The sequence below is a fragment of the Phoca vitulina genome, unplaced genomic scaffold (genome assembly GCF_004348235.1).
Source record: "Phoca vitulina isolate PV1807 unplaced genomic scaffold, GSC_HSeal_1.0 scaffold21, whole genome shotgun sequence".
NCBI classification, from domain to species: domain Eukaryota; kingdom Metazoa; phylum Chordata; class Mammalia; order Carnivora; family Phocidae; genus Phoca; species Phoca vitulina.
Genome location: NW_022589724.1, coordinates 7,599,225 through 7,613,473, shown reverse-complemented (window position 1 = coordinate 7,613,473; position 14,249 = coordinate 7,599,225). Strand labels below are relative to the sequence as shown.

The 14,249-nt window shown below is 36.7% G+C and overlaps 1 protein-coding gene across 4 annotated transcripts in view; it reads right to left on the bottom strand.

The window, feature by feature from the left end:
• Nucleotides 1–14,249, bottom strand: part of TMEM38B (transmembrane protein 38B) — a 95,694-nt gene that overhangs the window by 28,722 nt on the left and 52,723 nt on the right. For 3 of the 4 annotated variants that reach the window (XM_032418516.1, XM_032418517.1, XM_032418519.1), the window contains one exon: nucleotides 13,034–13,591. The exons of the other annotated variant lie outside the window; for it this stretch is intronic. In XM_032418516.1, the coding sequence (XP_032274407.1) occupies nucleotides 13,376–13,591 (216 nt within the window). In that variant the 3' untranslated portion in view covers nucleotides 13,034–13,375. Of the gene's footprint in view, nucleotides 1–13,033; nucleotides 13,592–14,249 lie in introns of those variants that run through there. 4 annotated transcript variants of the gene reach the window in all.

Below are 14,249 nucleotides of genomic sequence, written 5' to 3'. Positions count from 1 at the left end.
GTTTTTCCATTTCTTTGTGTCTTCCTCAATTTCTTTCATGAGTATTTTATAGTTTTCTGAGTACAGATCCTTTGCCTCTTTGGTTAGATTTATTCCTAGGTATCTTATGGTTTTGGGTGCAATTGTAAATGGGATCGACTCCTTAATTTCTCTTTCTTCTGACTTGTTGTTGGTGTATAGGAATGCCACTGACTTCTGTGCATTGATTTTATATCCTGCCACTTGACTGAATTCCTGTATGAGTTCTAGCAGTTTTGGGGTGGAGTCTTTGGGATTTTCCACATAAAGTATCATATCATCTGCAAAGAGTGAGAGTTTGACTTCTTCTTTGCCAATTTGGATGCCTTTGATTTCTTTTTGTTGTCTGATTGCTGTGGCTAGGACTTCCAATACTATGTTGAATAGCAGTGGTGATAGTGGACATCCCTGCCGCGTTCCTGACCTTAGGGGGAAAGCTCTCAGTTTTTCCCCATTGAGAATGATATTCGCTGTAGGTTTTTCATAGATGGCTTTTATGATATTGAGGTATGTACCCTCTATCCCTATACTCTGAAGAGTTTTGATCAAGAAAGGATGCTGTACTTTGTCAAATGCTTTTTCTGCATCTATTGAGAGGATCATGTGATTCTTGTTTTTTCTTTTGTTAATGTATTGTATCACGTTGATTGATTTGCGGATGTTGAACCAACCTTGCAGCCCAGGGATAAATCCCACTTGGTCGTGGTGAATAATCCTTTTAATGTACTGTTGGATCCTATTGGCTAGTATTTTGGTGAGAATTTTTGCATCCATGTTCATCAGGGATATTGGTCTGTAATTCTCCTTTTTGATGGGGTCTTTGTCTGGTTTTGGGATCAAGGTAATGCTGGCCTCATAAAATGAGTTTGGAAGTTTTCCTTCCATTTCTATTTTTTGGAACAGTTTCAGAAGGATAGGTATTAATTCTTCTTGAAATGTTTGGTAGAATTCCCCTGGGAAGCCATCTGGCCCTGGGCTTTTGTGTTTTGGGAGATTTTTGATGACTGCTTCTATTTCCTTAGTGGTTATAGGTCTGTTCAGGTGTTCTATTTCTTCCTGGTTCAGTTTTGGTAGTTGATACATCTCTAGGAAATCATCCATTACTTCCAGGTTATCTAATTTGTTGGCATAGAGTTGCTCATAATATGTTCTTATAATTGTTTGTATTTCCTTGGTGTTGGTTGTGATTTCTCCTCTTTCATTCATGATTTTGTTGATTTGGGTCATTTCTCTTTTCTTTTTGATAAGTCTGGCCAGGGGCTTATCAATCTTGTTAATTCTTTCAAAGAACCAGCTCCTAGTTTCGTTGATCTGTTCTACTGTTCTTTTGGTTTCTATTTCATTGATTTCTGCTCTGATCTTTATTATTTCTCTTCTCCTGCTGGGTTTAGGCTTTATTTGCTGTTCTTTCTCCAGCTCCTTTAGGTGTAGGGTTAGGTTGTGTACTTGAGACCTTTCTTGTTTCTTGAGAAAGGCTTGTATTGCTATATACTTTCCTCTTAGGACTGCCTTTGCTGTATCCCAAAGATTTTGAATAGTTGTGTTTTCATTTTCATTGGTTTCCATGAATTTTTTTAATTCTTCTTTAATTTCCTGGTTGACCCATTCATTCTTCAGTAGGATGCTCTTTAGCCTCCATGTATTTGAGTTCTTTCCGACTTTCCTCTTGTGATTGAGTTCTAGTTTCAAAGCATTGTGGTCTGAAAATAGGCAGGGGATGATCCCAATCTTCTGGTACCGGTTGAGACCTGATTTATGACCTAGGATGTGATCTATTCTGGAGAATGTTCCATGGGCACTAGAGAAGAATGTGTATTCCGTTGCTTTGGGATGGAATGTTCTGAATATGTCTGTGAAGTCCATTTGGTCCAGTGTGTCATTTAAAGTCTTTATTTCCTTGTTGATCTTTTGCTTAGATGATCTGTCCATTTCAGTGAGGGGGGTGTTTAAGTCCCCCACTATTATTGTATTGTTGTCGATGTGTTTCTTTGCTTTTGTTATTAATTGCCTTATATAATTGGCTGCTCCCATGTTAGGGGCATAGATATTTACAATTGTTAGATCTTCTTGTTGGATAGACCCTTTAAGTATGATATAGTGTCCTCCCTCATCTCTTATTACAGTCTTTGGTTTAAAATCTAATTTGTCTGATATAAGGATTGCCACCCCAGCTTTCTTTTGGTGTCCATTAGCATGGTAAATGGTTTTCCACCCCCTCACTTTCAATCTGGGGGTGTCTTTGGGTCTAAAATGAGTCTCTTGCAGACAGCATATCGATGGGTCTTGTTTTTTAATCCAATCTGATAGCCTGTGTCTTTTGATTGGGGCATTTAGCCCATTTACATTCAGGGTAACTATTGAAAGATAGGAGTTCAGTGCCATTGTATTGCCTGTAAAGTGACTGTTACTGTATATTGTTTGTGTTCCTTTCTGGTCTATGTTGCTTTTAGGCTCTCTCTTTGCTTAGAGGACCCCTTTCAATATTTGTTGTAGGGCTGGTTTCGTGTTTGCAAATTCCTTTAGTTTTTGTTTGTCCTGGAAGCTTTTTATCTCTCCTTCAATTTTCAATGACAGCCTAGCTGGATATAGTATTCTTGGCTGCATATTTTTCTCATTTAGTGCTCTGAATATGTCCTGCCAGTCCTTTCTGGCCTGCCAGGTCTCTGTGGATAAGTCTGTTGCCAATCTAATGTTTCTACCATTGTAGGTTACAGATCTCTTCTCCCGAGCTGCTTTCAGGATTTTCTCTTTGTCTCTGAGACTCGTAAGTTTTACTATTAGATGTCGGGGTGTTGACCTATTTTTATTGATTTTGAGAGGGGTTCTCTGTGCCTCCTGGATTTTGATGCCTGTTTCCTTCCCCAAATTAGGGAAGTTCTCTGCTATAATTTGCTCCATTATACCTTCTGCACCTCTCTCTCTTTCTTCTTCTTCTGGGATCCCAATTATTCTAATGTTGTTTCGTCTTATGGTATCGTTTATTTCTCGAATTCTGTCCTCGTGATCCAGTAGTTGTTTATCTCTCTTTTTCTCAGCTTCTTTATTTTCCATCATTTGGTCTTCTATCTCACTGATTCTTTCTTCTGCCTCATTTATCCTAGCAGTTAGTGCCCCCATATTTGATTGCACCTCATTAATAGCCTTTTTGATTTCTACTTGGTTCGATTTTAGTTCTTTTACTTCTCCAGAAAGGGTTTCTCTAATAACTTCCATGTTTTTTTCAAGCCCAGCTAGTATCTTTAAAGTGATGATTCTGAACTCTAGATCTGACATCGTACTAATGTCCGTATTGAGTAGGTCCCTGGCAGTCGGTACTACCTCTTGTTCTTTTTGTTGAGGTGATTTTTTCCGTCTTGTCATTTTGTGCAGAGGAGAATAGATTAATGAGAGAACAAAATGCTAGCAGGGTAACAACGTCCCCAGAAAATATACTCTAAACAAATCAGAAAAGACCTGAAGCAGTGGGAAAAGAAAGGGAAAGAGAGAAAAAAGAAAAGGAAAGAAAAAAAGAAAAAAGAAAAAGATAAAGATAAAAACAAACAAAAGCAGAACAAAACAAAACAAAACAAAACAAAAACAGAATGTGATCAAATATGATCAGGCTGGATTATAGATCAGTGCCACACACTAGATTTTGGGTGTATTTTGGTCTGTTAAAAGAAAGTCCCTCCCAAAATTTTAAAGAAAGAAAAACTTATATATGTACAAAAATAAGGGTTGATATGATGAAGGGATGGAATATGACTGTAAAGATGGAAATTATAAAAAATTTTAAAAAAGGATTTGATAAGTTGTTTGAAAAAAGAAAGAAGAGGATTAAAAAAAAAAGAAAGAAAGAAAAAAGGGGGAGAATGTGATCAGGCAGGGGAGTAGAAAAAAACCATACACTAGAGATTTAGAGTATATTTTGATCTGTTAGAAGAAACTATCTCAAGATTTTAAAGAGAGAACAACTTATATATATATGCCAAAAATACGGGTAACTACTATGAAGGGATAGAATATGACTTTAAAAATGAAAAATAAAAATGTTTTTTTTTTAAAAAGGGATTGATAAGATGTTGGTTGAAAAAGGGAAAAAGAAAAATTCAAAAAAAAAGAAAAAAGGAAAAAAGAAAAAAAGACAGTTAAAAAAAATAATTAACTTTGAAAGACTAAAAAATCATGGTAAAAAAGCCATGAATTCTATGTGCAGTGTTCCCCTAGCGCTGGAGTTCTGCCGTTCTCATTGATCGGTAAACTTGGTCTTGGCTGGCTGTTCTTGCTGATCTTCTGGGGGAGGGGCCTGTTGCCGTGGTTCCCAAATGTCTTTGCCGGAGGCAAAATTGCCCCGCCCTTGCTGGTCCGGGCTAAGTAATCTGCTCGGGTTTGCTCTCCGGAGCTTTTGTTCCCTGCAAGCTTTCCGTACAGCTTTGGAGGCGGAGAGTGAAAATGGCAGCCTCCCAGTCTCCGCCCCGGCGGAGCCGAGAACTCGGGGTCCCGCTCCTCAGCAAGCCCCCAGAGAAAAGCAGTCAGTCACTCCCGTCTCCCCGGTCTCCAGCCGCACTCCGCGCTCATCCGGCCTGTGTCCGCGCCCTTCCATCTGGCACCCGACCCCGGGTGGAGTCTCCAAACCCAGCAGATCCCCGCGGTGCGCTCCCGCACCTCTCCTCCCGGGGGAAGAAGGTGAGTCTCCCCGGATCTGCCGCTTGTTGGGTCCCTGCTGGAGGAGCTGTGGCCCGACTGTGCCGCGGATCACGGTTTATAGCAGCCCCGAGCTGAGAGCCCGCGCCTGGGCTCCGTCTCTGCAGCCGGCTTCCCTGCTCCGATACTTGGGAGCTCTGCCGCACTCAGGCACCCCCGGTCTTTCTGTGACCCCGAGGGTCCTGAGACCACACTGTCCCGCGAGGGTTCCACCACCCACTTCGCCACCAGAGTGACGTCCCTCAGCGGAGCAGACTTTTAAAAGTTCCGATTTTGTGCTCCGTGGCTCTATCACTTGCCAGAAGCGGCCGTCGGAGGCCCCTCCCCCGCCGTCTATCCTCCCGAATATCACCTCGGATTCACTTCTCCGCACGTCCTACCTTCCAAAAAGTGGTCGCTTTTCTGTTCAGAGAGTTGTTGCTCTTCTTTTCTTTGATCTCCTGTTGAGTTTGTAGGTGTTCAGAATGGTTTGATCCCTATCCAGCTGAATTCCTGAGAGGAGAGGAAATCCAGGTCTCCTACTCCTCCGCCATCTTGCTCCGCCCCCACTCTGGAATTTTAGAATCTTTTAAGATAAAAGATACAATGACATAGCTTCCAGAAGATAATATAGGAGAATATCTTCATGACCATGGCATAGGGAAAGATTTCTTAAAAACAAAAAAATCATTAATCATTAATCAATTATAGTGAGAATATTGTTAAACTGGACAACATTAACATTAATAACTTCTGTTCATGTTACTTAACTATTATGAGTGAAAATGAAAGCTGACAGAGTGGAAGAATGTATTTGCAATGCATGAAACTGCGAAACAGCTCATATCCAAAGTGTATGTACGTACACACACACACACACACACACACACTACCCTATACACAAATGAAAGGACATACAACCCAATTGAAAATAATGGGCAAGAAACTAGAACAGACACTTCACAAAAGAGGATATCCAAATGGCCAATAAACTTGTCTGAAACATGTTCAAATTCACTAGTCATCAGGGAAATACAAATTTTTTAAATTTTATTTATTTTTAAGATTTTATTTATCTGAGAGAGAGAAAGAGAGATCATGAGCAGGGGGGAGGGAAAGAGGGAGAAGCAGGCTCCCTACTGAGCAGGGAGCCCAACTCAGGACTCAATCCCAGGACCCTGGGATCATGACCTGAGCTGAAGGTAGACGCTTAACCGACTGAGCCACCCAGGCACCCAAAATATAAATTTTAAAACATGAGGTACTGTTCTAACTTCACCAGAATTATTAAATGTAAAAGATGGAGAATACCTAGTATTGGTAAGGAAGCAGAACTCTCAAACACTGCTCACAAGAGTGCAAATTAAGCCAACTATTTTGTAAAACTTTTGGGAACTATCTACAAAAGCTGAGTATGTTCATATTCCATGATCCCCAGCACTTTCACTCCTAAGAACATACAGAACAAAAATGTATACACATGTGCATCAAAAAATATGCAAAGGAATATTTTTATAGCAGCAATATTTGCAATAGCCCTAAACTAAAAACAATCTAAATTCACACCAACATAATAGACTGGATACACAAATTGAGGTATAGTCATACAATGGAATACTAGCAATGGAAGATGAGTGAACTACAAGCTACACAAAGTAACATAAATGAATCTCACAAACATATGCAGAAGTCAGGCACATCAGGACAAATATGGTGTAATTCCATTCATATAAAATTCAAAAAGAGTTAAAACAAACATCTGATATTAGAAGTCAGGATACTAGTTACCTATGAGAGGTTAAGAGTGGTGATTAGAAAACAAAGAGGTATTAATAATGTTTCATTTCTTGGCCTGGGATTTAGTTACATGGGTATGTTCTCTTTGTGATAATTTAACAAGAAAACACAATTTGTACACTTTTCTGAATGTTATACATCAATTAAAATTCTTAAATGCAAATCTGATAAATGTCCTTTTGAAGAAATGTTCCTGTTTCTAATGGAGATTACTTGCCTTGCCAGTTTCCTCTCATCCTTGCCTGAATTGAACTCATTTGTCTCCTTTAGGTAGTAAGGTGCTTTGAGGGGAGTGCCCTGTCAGAACTGAAATGTGTTTTAATTTCTCTTCCACGTGAGATGTCAACTGCATTTTGATACAAAGACTAAAAGTAACCTTGAAGCAGATATTCCCTTTCCTGCAAAGAATCTCTTGAGTGGGTTCCTGTCCTCAGAGAAAGGCTTAGCAAAACAACAAAACTAACAGTATTTGAATGGCTTTAAGTATGATCTCTTGTGGAAGTAGTTGCTGAGGAGGAAGGAGGAAAAAGTTCTAGGTTTGTGTACTGGAAGGCAGTGTTTCTATGAGGTCTATTAGGATATTAAGACCCAGGATGATTGTCCTTTAAATAACTGCTGTGAAAGAACTTGACCTTAGCAACTTTAATAAACAGCTAGCTCAGAATTTAGCCTCTCTGCCACCTTATTTCAGGCCTAATATTTGGGGATAACTGTTGCAGCACAGAAGTCACTTGCCCTCCCTGGAGCCTTTCCAATGAGCCTCAGATCTTTCTAGAAAATTCTCCACCTTGATCCGACTGCCCACAGCTCTCACACATTTATCAACTGCTTCATCCATTCCCACTGTCCTGGGGCAGCCTAGAATTCCACAGATTTGGCTCAGAGAGGGACTGGAAAGTACTTTAAAGATGCCGGACAGTTTGGCTTGAAGTCTCCTTTAAGAAGAGTAACATTAATAACATTGCTCACAATAAAGAGTCAGGACCAAACCTGAAGCCCCTTGAACACACACACAGAGTAAAAGATTGGAGGGAGAGAGAAGGGACTTTTAAAAGACTGTATTCAAATGGATTTAATTACCACAAAGTTTATAATACTACATAATCTGCAAATACAGGGAAGAATAATGTAAGCTTTTGAGGGCATGTATCCAACTGAGAATACTGAAAGATCAGACACAGAATGTGAATGTGATAACTGACATAGCAGTGGAGCGACAGAAATGAGAGATTTAAATATAAGAGTCAGAATGCCATACATAGTGACTCAGCTCCTTCATATTATTACGTCACCACAGCATCATAACAATAAAACATAGTAACAGTATAATAAGAATGGACTTCTGAAGTTCAAGTCTTACTGACTTGTGGGATTCAAATATTACACATGAGAAATGAATGACTGGGGCACATTATTTGCCCTGCAAACTGTATAGAACTCTGGTTTCACCTATAAATTAACTAGACTCTTCTCTGTGAAATAACATTTTAAAAACATTTTCAGATACATTATTTTCAAGACAGTCTTTTTAGGTGAGCAGTCTTGGCAAAGACTGCTGTATGTCCTCTAACATGAACTTCTCTCTCTTCCTCAGTTAGGTAACCCTCAAAATATTTTGTCAGGCTGCTCAAAACAAAGACTATAACATGTTAATGTTTCATTAATTCTTGTCAATCACAGTTTATTACAAAATACATGTATATTTCCTTAGGTTTCGGTCTTATATAATTCTTCCTGGCTACATACTTGTATTTTTTAAGCCAAATCATTTCCCAAACATAACTATTAGACCTTTGAATTTTTCCTGTCATTATGGGCTTTCATAACATCTAATGTCCTTTGCAAATTTAATTAAGATACTATGTACTTCCTCTCACAGCTAAGATGTCAAAATATAAAAATGCTATTTATAAGCCACGGACAGAATCATTTCATTTTGTATTACTTTCAAGGAAGGTTTCAGTACAGTCTATTTTTATTGATTAGAATGGATTTGTAAGTCATGATTGCATGATTACACAAAATGTTTATAAAAAATACAAATGTCCATTATCAACTTTATTCTCTTTACTAATACTATAATTCTACAGGGGTAAAAATACATATGAAGCTACTAAATTTGTGAGGCAGGAGGCCCTCCAATCCTCTGCCTCCCTAACCAAACTACTGTTTGCTGATAATAATCCCACCAAATGAATTGACTTCTTCTTGATCCCAATTAAATCTTAAGTATCTTTATTAAACATAGAAGAAAGTAATACTTATCTTCAGTTAAGCATGCCACATAAATGTACTGTGATGGGTGATCTGACAATCTGCCATGTAAATTAATCTAAGGTCTACTGATTTTCATACCAGATCACTGATCCACATGCTGTCACCACAAATATGCACTAAGATTATATATTCCAATATGGACCACTACCTTTCCAACCAGTCCCATACGTACGCTGAGCTTAGAGATTTATTTCATGTTTAAAATATTTTCTATTATCACATTCTTATTTACCATCTCTTCTATATTTTCAGGATTATGATGAAACAAGGTCAAGCCTGCCCACAGTCCCTAAACAGACACCTTGAGAAAAGCACTAAATTCCTGTAATATACGAACTGTAACACAAGCACAGAAAAAGTGACCACACATATAAGGTGTACAATGATTTTCAAGAAGCAGAACTAAAAATTAGGCCTGAGTGACTTGCTGAATAACAAAATTATGACTTTACATAATAGCATGAAGTATTTCTCTAAGTATTTCTTAGAATAAAAGCTAGGTACTACTTTATTTGGAGTTCCTCAGGCAAATATCTTCATAACCTGGAGGTAGGCAAAAGTTTCTTAAGACACAGAAAACAGTAACTGTAAAATAAAATATTGAGAAATTAGACTTCTACAATATTAAAAACCTCTGCTCATTTAAAGACATCATTATAAAAACTAGTAGGTAAGCCACAAACCAGAAAGGAAATATATGCAAAATACGTATTTGACAAAGGATCAATATCCACAATACATAAAAACCCCTACAACTTAATAATAAAAAGGTAAACCCAATAAAGCATGGACAGAAGGTCTGAACAGATGCTTCACAGAAGGAAATAAACAAATGGCCAATAAGCACACAAAAAAAGTGCTCTATATCATCAGTCATCAGCGAAATACATATTTACAACATAAAAACCACAAAAAACTCATTGGAAAGGGGCAAAATTAAAATGTTTAACAACGCTAATCCTTGGTAAGGATGTAGAACACTGGAACTCTCATACAATGTTATGGAGTATAAAATGGTACAACCACTTTGTAAAAAAAAAGGTCTACCAGGTTTGTTTGGTTTTTTTATAAAACTAAACATAATTCTATTCCTAGGTATTTTCCCAAAAGAAATAAAAACATATGCTCATCAAAAGACTTACACAAAAATGGTCATAGTAGCTTATTCAGAACACCGCAAACCAGAAATAGCCCATCAAAAGGATAAACAAAACGTGGTATAAGAAATTAAAAAGGGATGAACTACTGATAAATGCAACAAGATTAATGAGTCTCAAAAACATTATGCTGAGTATGAAAGCAGTCTTATGAAAAAGAGAATATATTGCCTGATTCTATTTATTCTATTCAGAATAGTTTGGGGTGGTGAGGCAGATTTAACTGGGAAGGATCTTCCCAAGGTGTTGGTAATGTTCTATATCTTGACAGAAGTTTAGGAAATCTAGTTGTATGCATTTGTCAGAACTATTTAAATGTACACTTAATTTTGTGCATTTCATCGTATGCAAATTTCACCTCAAGGGAAAAAAGGTAAAAATAGAAACAAATTAAAGAAATATCTCAGGGTGCCTGGGTGGCTCAGTCGGTTAAGCATCTGTCTTCAGCTCAGGTCATGATCCCAGGGTCCTGGGATCGAGCCCCACAATGGGCTCTCTGCTTGGTGGGGAGCCTGCTTCTCCCTTTCCCTCTGGCTGCCGCTCCCCTTGCTTGTGCTCTCTCTAATAAATAAATAAAATCTTAAAAAAAAAAAATATCTCTGTTAAAAACCAGAAGAGTGAAATCGTAATTAAGAAAAATAAATTCAATAATTTTTCGGAAAAAATACATAATCTAACTCAAGTATGTAAAGAAACCGAATGACCCTTGCACTTACCCAGATGTCTGCCTGGCCTGCTCCCTCATGTGTTCTTCAGGTCTCGCTAAAATGCAATTTTAACAGAAAGGCCTTCTCTAAAAATGCTATTTCAACAAACACCCCCGAGTCCCTCACTTTCTATCCTTGTGTCCTGCTTAATATTTATTCACAACCTTTGGTATCACCACAAGAACACATCTGTTTGTTTACTGTAAGACTCTCCACCAGTGGAATGTAAACTCCAAGAGAACAGTGGGGAGAAGGAACAATAATGAACACATTATTCCATTTCCAACATATCACTCAACTGCAATCCACTTGAGCTTTAAGGTAGATTTAAATGAAGTGTCTGGCCTCAAAGAAATGGCAAAGAAATACAGTAAACGAGGAATCTCTCCCTTCTTCTCTCATTTCCACCTTTTGGTCTCTGCCTAGAGGGAAGCTGGAATTTCCACTGAAATCCACCTACTCCACATATCTGGGCCCTCTCCAGCCTTTACTCCCTCAGCAAAGAAGAGTGACTAATTCGATAAATCAGAGTTTGATATTAATTTGGCCACATTTCACTAGAGGGTGAAACCACTGGGCTAAGCCAGCCCATGTTCTTACCAGCATCTTGCCTCCTCTTACTTAAGGAGACCTACCAGCTCTTGACTTTCTCACTGCTGCCTATGACTGGTCGTGTGAAACAGGCCCATAGGCCTCTCTCATGCTACATGTTGGGAAAGAAGTCTAAACAATCTGCTTTGCAAACCTAGTGAAGTCTCTAGTCTAGGCAACATGAGTAGATTTGGAGTGGGAGGTTTCAAGCCTAAGCCATGTTCTCCAGTGGCTTTTTCCTAAGAACCTCAAATTGAAGGTTATAGGATGCACATTTAAATTAATAAAGTTTGTACCAATACTCCATTTGGACAGTAATCATTGGATATATACTGTATAACAGTCAAAATGCCAGAGGAGTTCTGAACTCCTAACTCAAGGAAAATATAAAACAAAAAACATTAAAATAACGTAATACTCCATTGGTGCTAAATAACTTATTTTAATAAATTTGTCTTTAATACAAGTGCAAAACAACACTCCTACCATTTCCGCTATAGTTAAACCCACACTTCAAAGCTAAATCAATAATTAGTAACATGTTAATTCTGAAAAGTCTTTAACTACAAGAGTATCAAATATAATACAAAACCCAAATGTTTAATGCTTTCTGTTACAATATTGAAAGTAAACTTCTTAGCATCTCAAGGCTATCAAAGGTCCTTGCCCCACCAAAATCTTTTTTTATTTAACAAGTAAAAGTATAGTACCCTGCTGGTGTTTATATTAAAAAATTTTAAAAACAAAAAATTTCTAATTTCAGTGTAATTTGAGTACTTCTATGCCATCCCCAAATGCCTTATGTACATGTACATACTAACTCTTTGCAGGTAGGTTCATGGTCTTGGTAGAAAAAAATCACGTTAGTCACAGTATTTTAAAACTATAACTAGATTTTTAAGCTAGAAATAAAGCAAGAAAGTCTAACATTATTATCCTTTCTTCTTCTCTCTTTTTTCTCCAATAAGGACAGATTTAACATCATTCTTCATTCAAATGGACTATTGTATGAGGTTTTAGTTTATGCTTCTTCTTGGTTAGCTGGTTAATATCAAAGGCCCAAGGACAATTCTCATTAGAACCGTGCATTTCTACATAAGGGTAATTAGTTTTAATTTAAAATAAAATAATATATGTATATGTAGATTAAAATATAACACAAACATATGCAAACTAGTAAGAGACATTCAACTAGAAAACTGAAAAGTACCCATCAGAAAGGAAACAACACAAGGGAAAATTTTTAAACTGAAGCGCCGAATCATTAAAGATACTATCATCACCGTATCCAGACCAGCTAAGATAAGAATGAAGTTAAGAATATGTGAAATGCTGACAAGAAGAATTGCTTCTACAGTTAAAATGAATGTGTTTTAAGAGAGAAAAAAGTAAGCTCCTAAAATGAAACTTACAAAGCAAAACATGGGCTTAGTAATTTATTAAAAATTATACCCCTAATTTTCTCTGGAGAAAAAGGAACATTATAAACAAGGGCATGAAATAGACTTCAGATCGTGACTCATACCAATACTCTGTTCTTGCTGAAAAATACTATTTAAAAAATTAAATAAAATTTCAAGTATTTTCCATTTAATGTGGGTTAAAAAATACAATGTTTATATCTGAAATATAAACTAGTCTTTTATTTTCATTCACAATATAAAGTGGTTTAGGTAACGTTTACTTTTCCCAGTGCTCAAAGTTAAATAGGAATTGTATTTCATATCTAGGAATTATAATAGTAATGTTATAGTATAAGTTTAATTTTGCTGAACTAAAGCTCAGATTCAATTAAAAATGTGTATGAAGATATCTAAATAAAACAAAGGCTTTAATTTTTATTATTTTGCAATGATAGTAAGTTTACTTTTTCTAACATTAGGAAAAAATCTAGCCTCCTTTATCAATATAAAACTATGAAAATAATCACAACAGAATCTTTTATATATAACTTAGGAAAACAATTTCACATGATACACTCAAAACACTCAAGAATTACAATCCAGAAAGAGACAATCTCCCTGAAACAGAAAGAAGTTCTTTCTTTTTGTCACCTCCATTCCTTATATGTAATCTTTATTTCACATCATTTACATAGAAATATTTATCACAATCAGACAGGTAGATAAGAAAAAAATTTCTGCCTTTAGAGCTCATAAAGTAAATTTACTCTGTCTTCTTAGTATGTTTCTTTTTAACAGTATCTGAAGCAACAGCTATAGGTTTTGAGGTCGATGAACCAGTACCATTAAAAGATGATTTTGTTTCACTTTTCTTTTCACATGATGAAAACTGCTGCTGCCAGCCAAACAGCATCCGACTCAATGTATCCTCAAAAGGAGCGAAAGGCACATTAGCAGTCTCTGTAATCATCATGGTTATCTGGAAAAAAAAGTTCAGTTTTGAATTGAAATACAAATGTTTCCTACTTCTCAAAACTGAGAAGAGAAGTAAATTTAAAAAGAAAGAAAGATTAAAAACACATTCTTATTTTTTACTCTTAAAAAAAATTTTTTATTCAGGTATAATTGACACAGTTTCACATATAAAACATGATTCAATATTTGTATATATTGCAAGGTGATCATCACAATAGGTCACCATATAGTTACAAATCTTTTGTGTGATGAGCACTTTTAAAATTTACTCTTAGCAGCTTTCAAATATGCAATACACTATTATTAACTATAGTCACTATGCTGCACATTACATCCCATGACTTATAACCAGAAGTTTGTACCTTTTGAGTCCCTTTGTCCATTTCATTCCCCCAAACCCCTACCTCTGGCAGCCACCAATCTATTCCTTATATTTAGAAGTTTTGTTTTGTTTGCTCATTTGTTTTGTTTTTTAGATTTCACATGTAAGTGAAATCATGTAGTATTTGCTTTTCTCTGAGTTATTTCACTTAGCATAACGTCCTCAAGATCCATCCATGTTGTTGCAAATGGCAAGATTTCATTCTTTTTATTGAATATTCCATTGTATAAATATATATATACACATACACACACATATATTACATCTTCTTCCTCCGTTC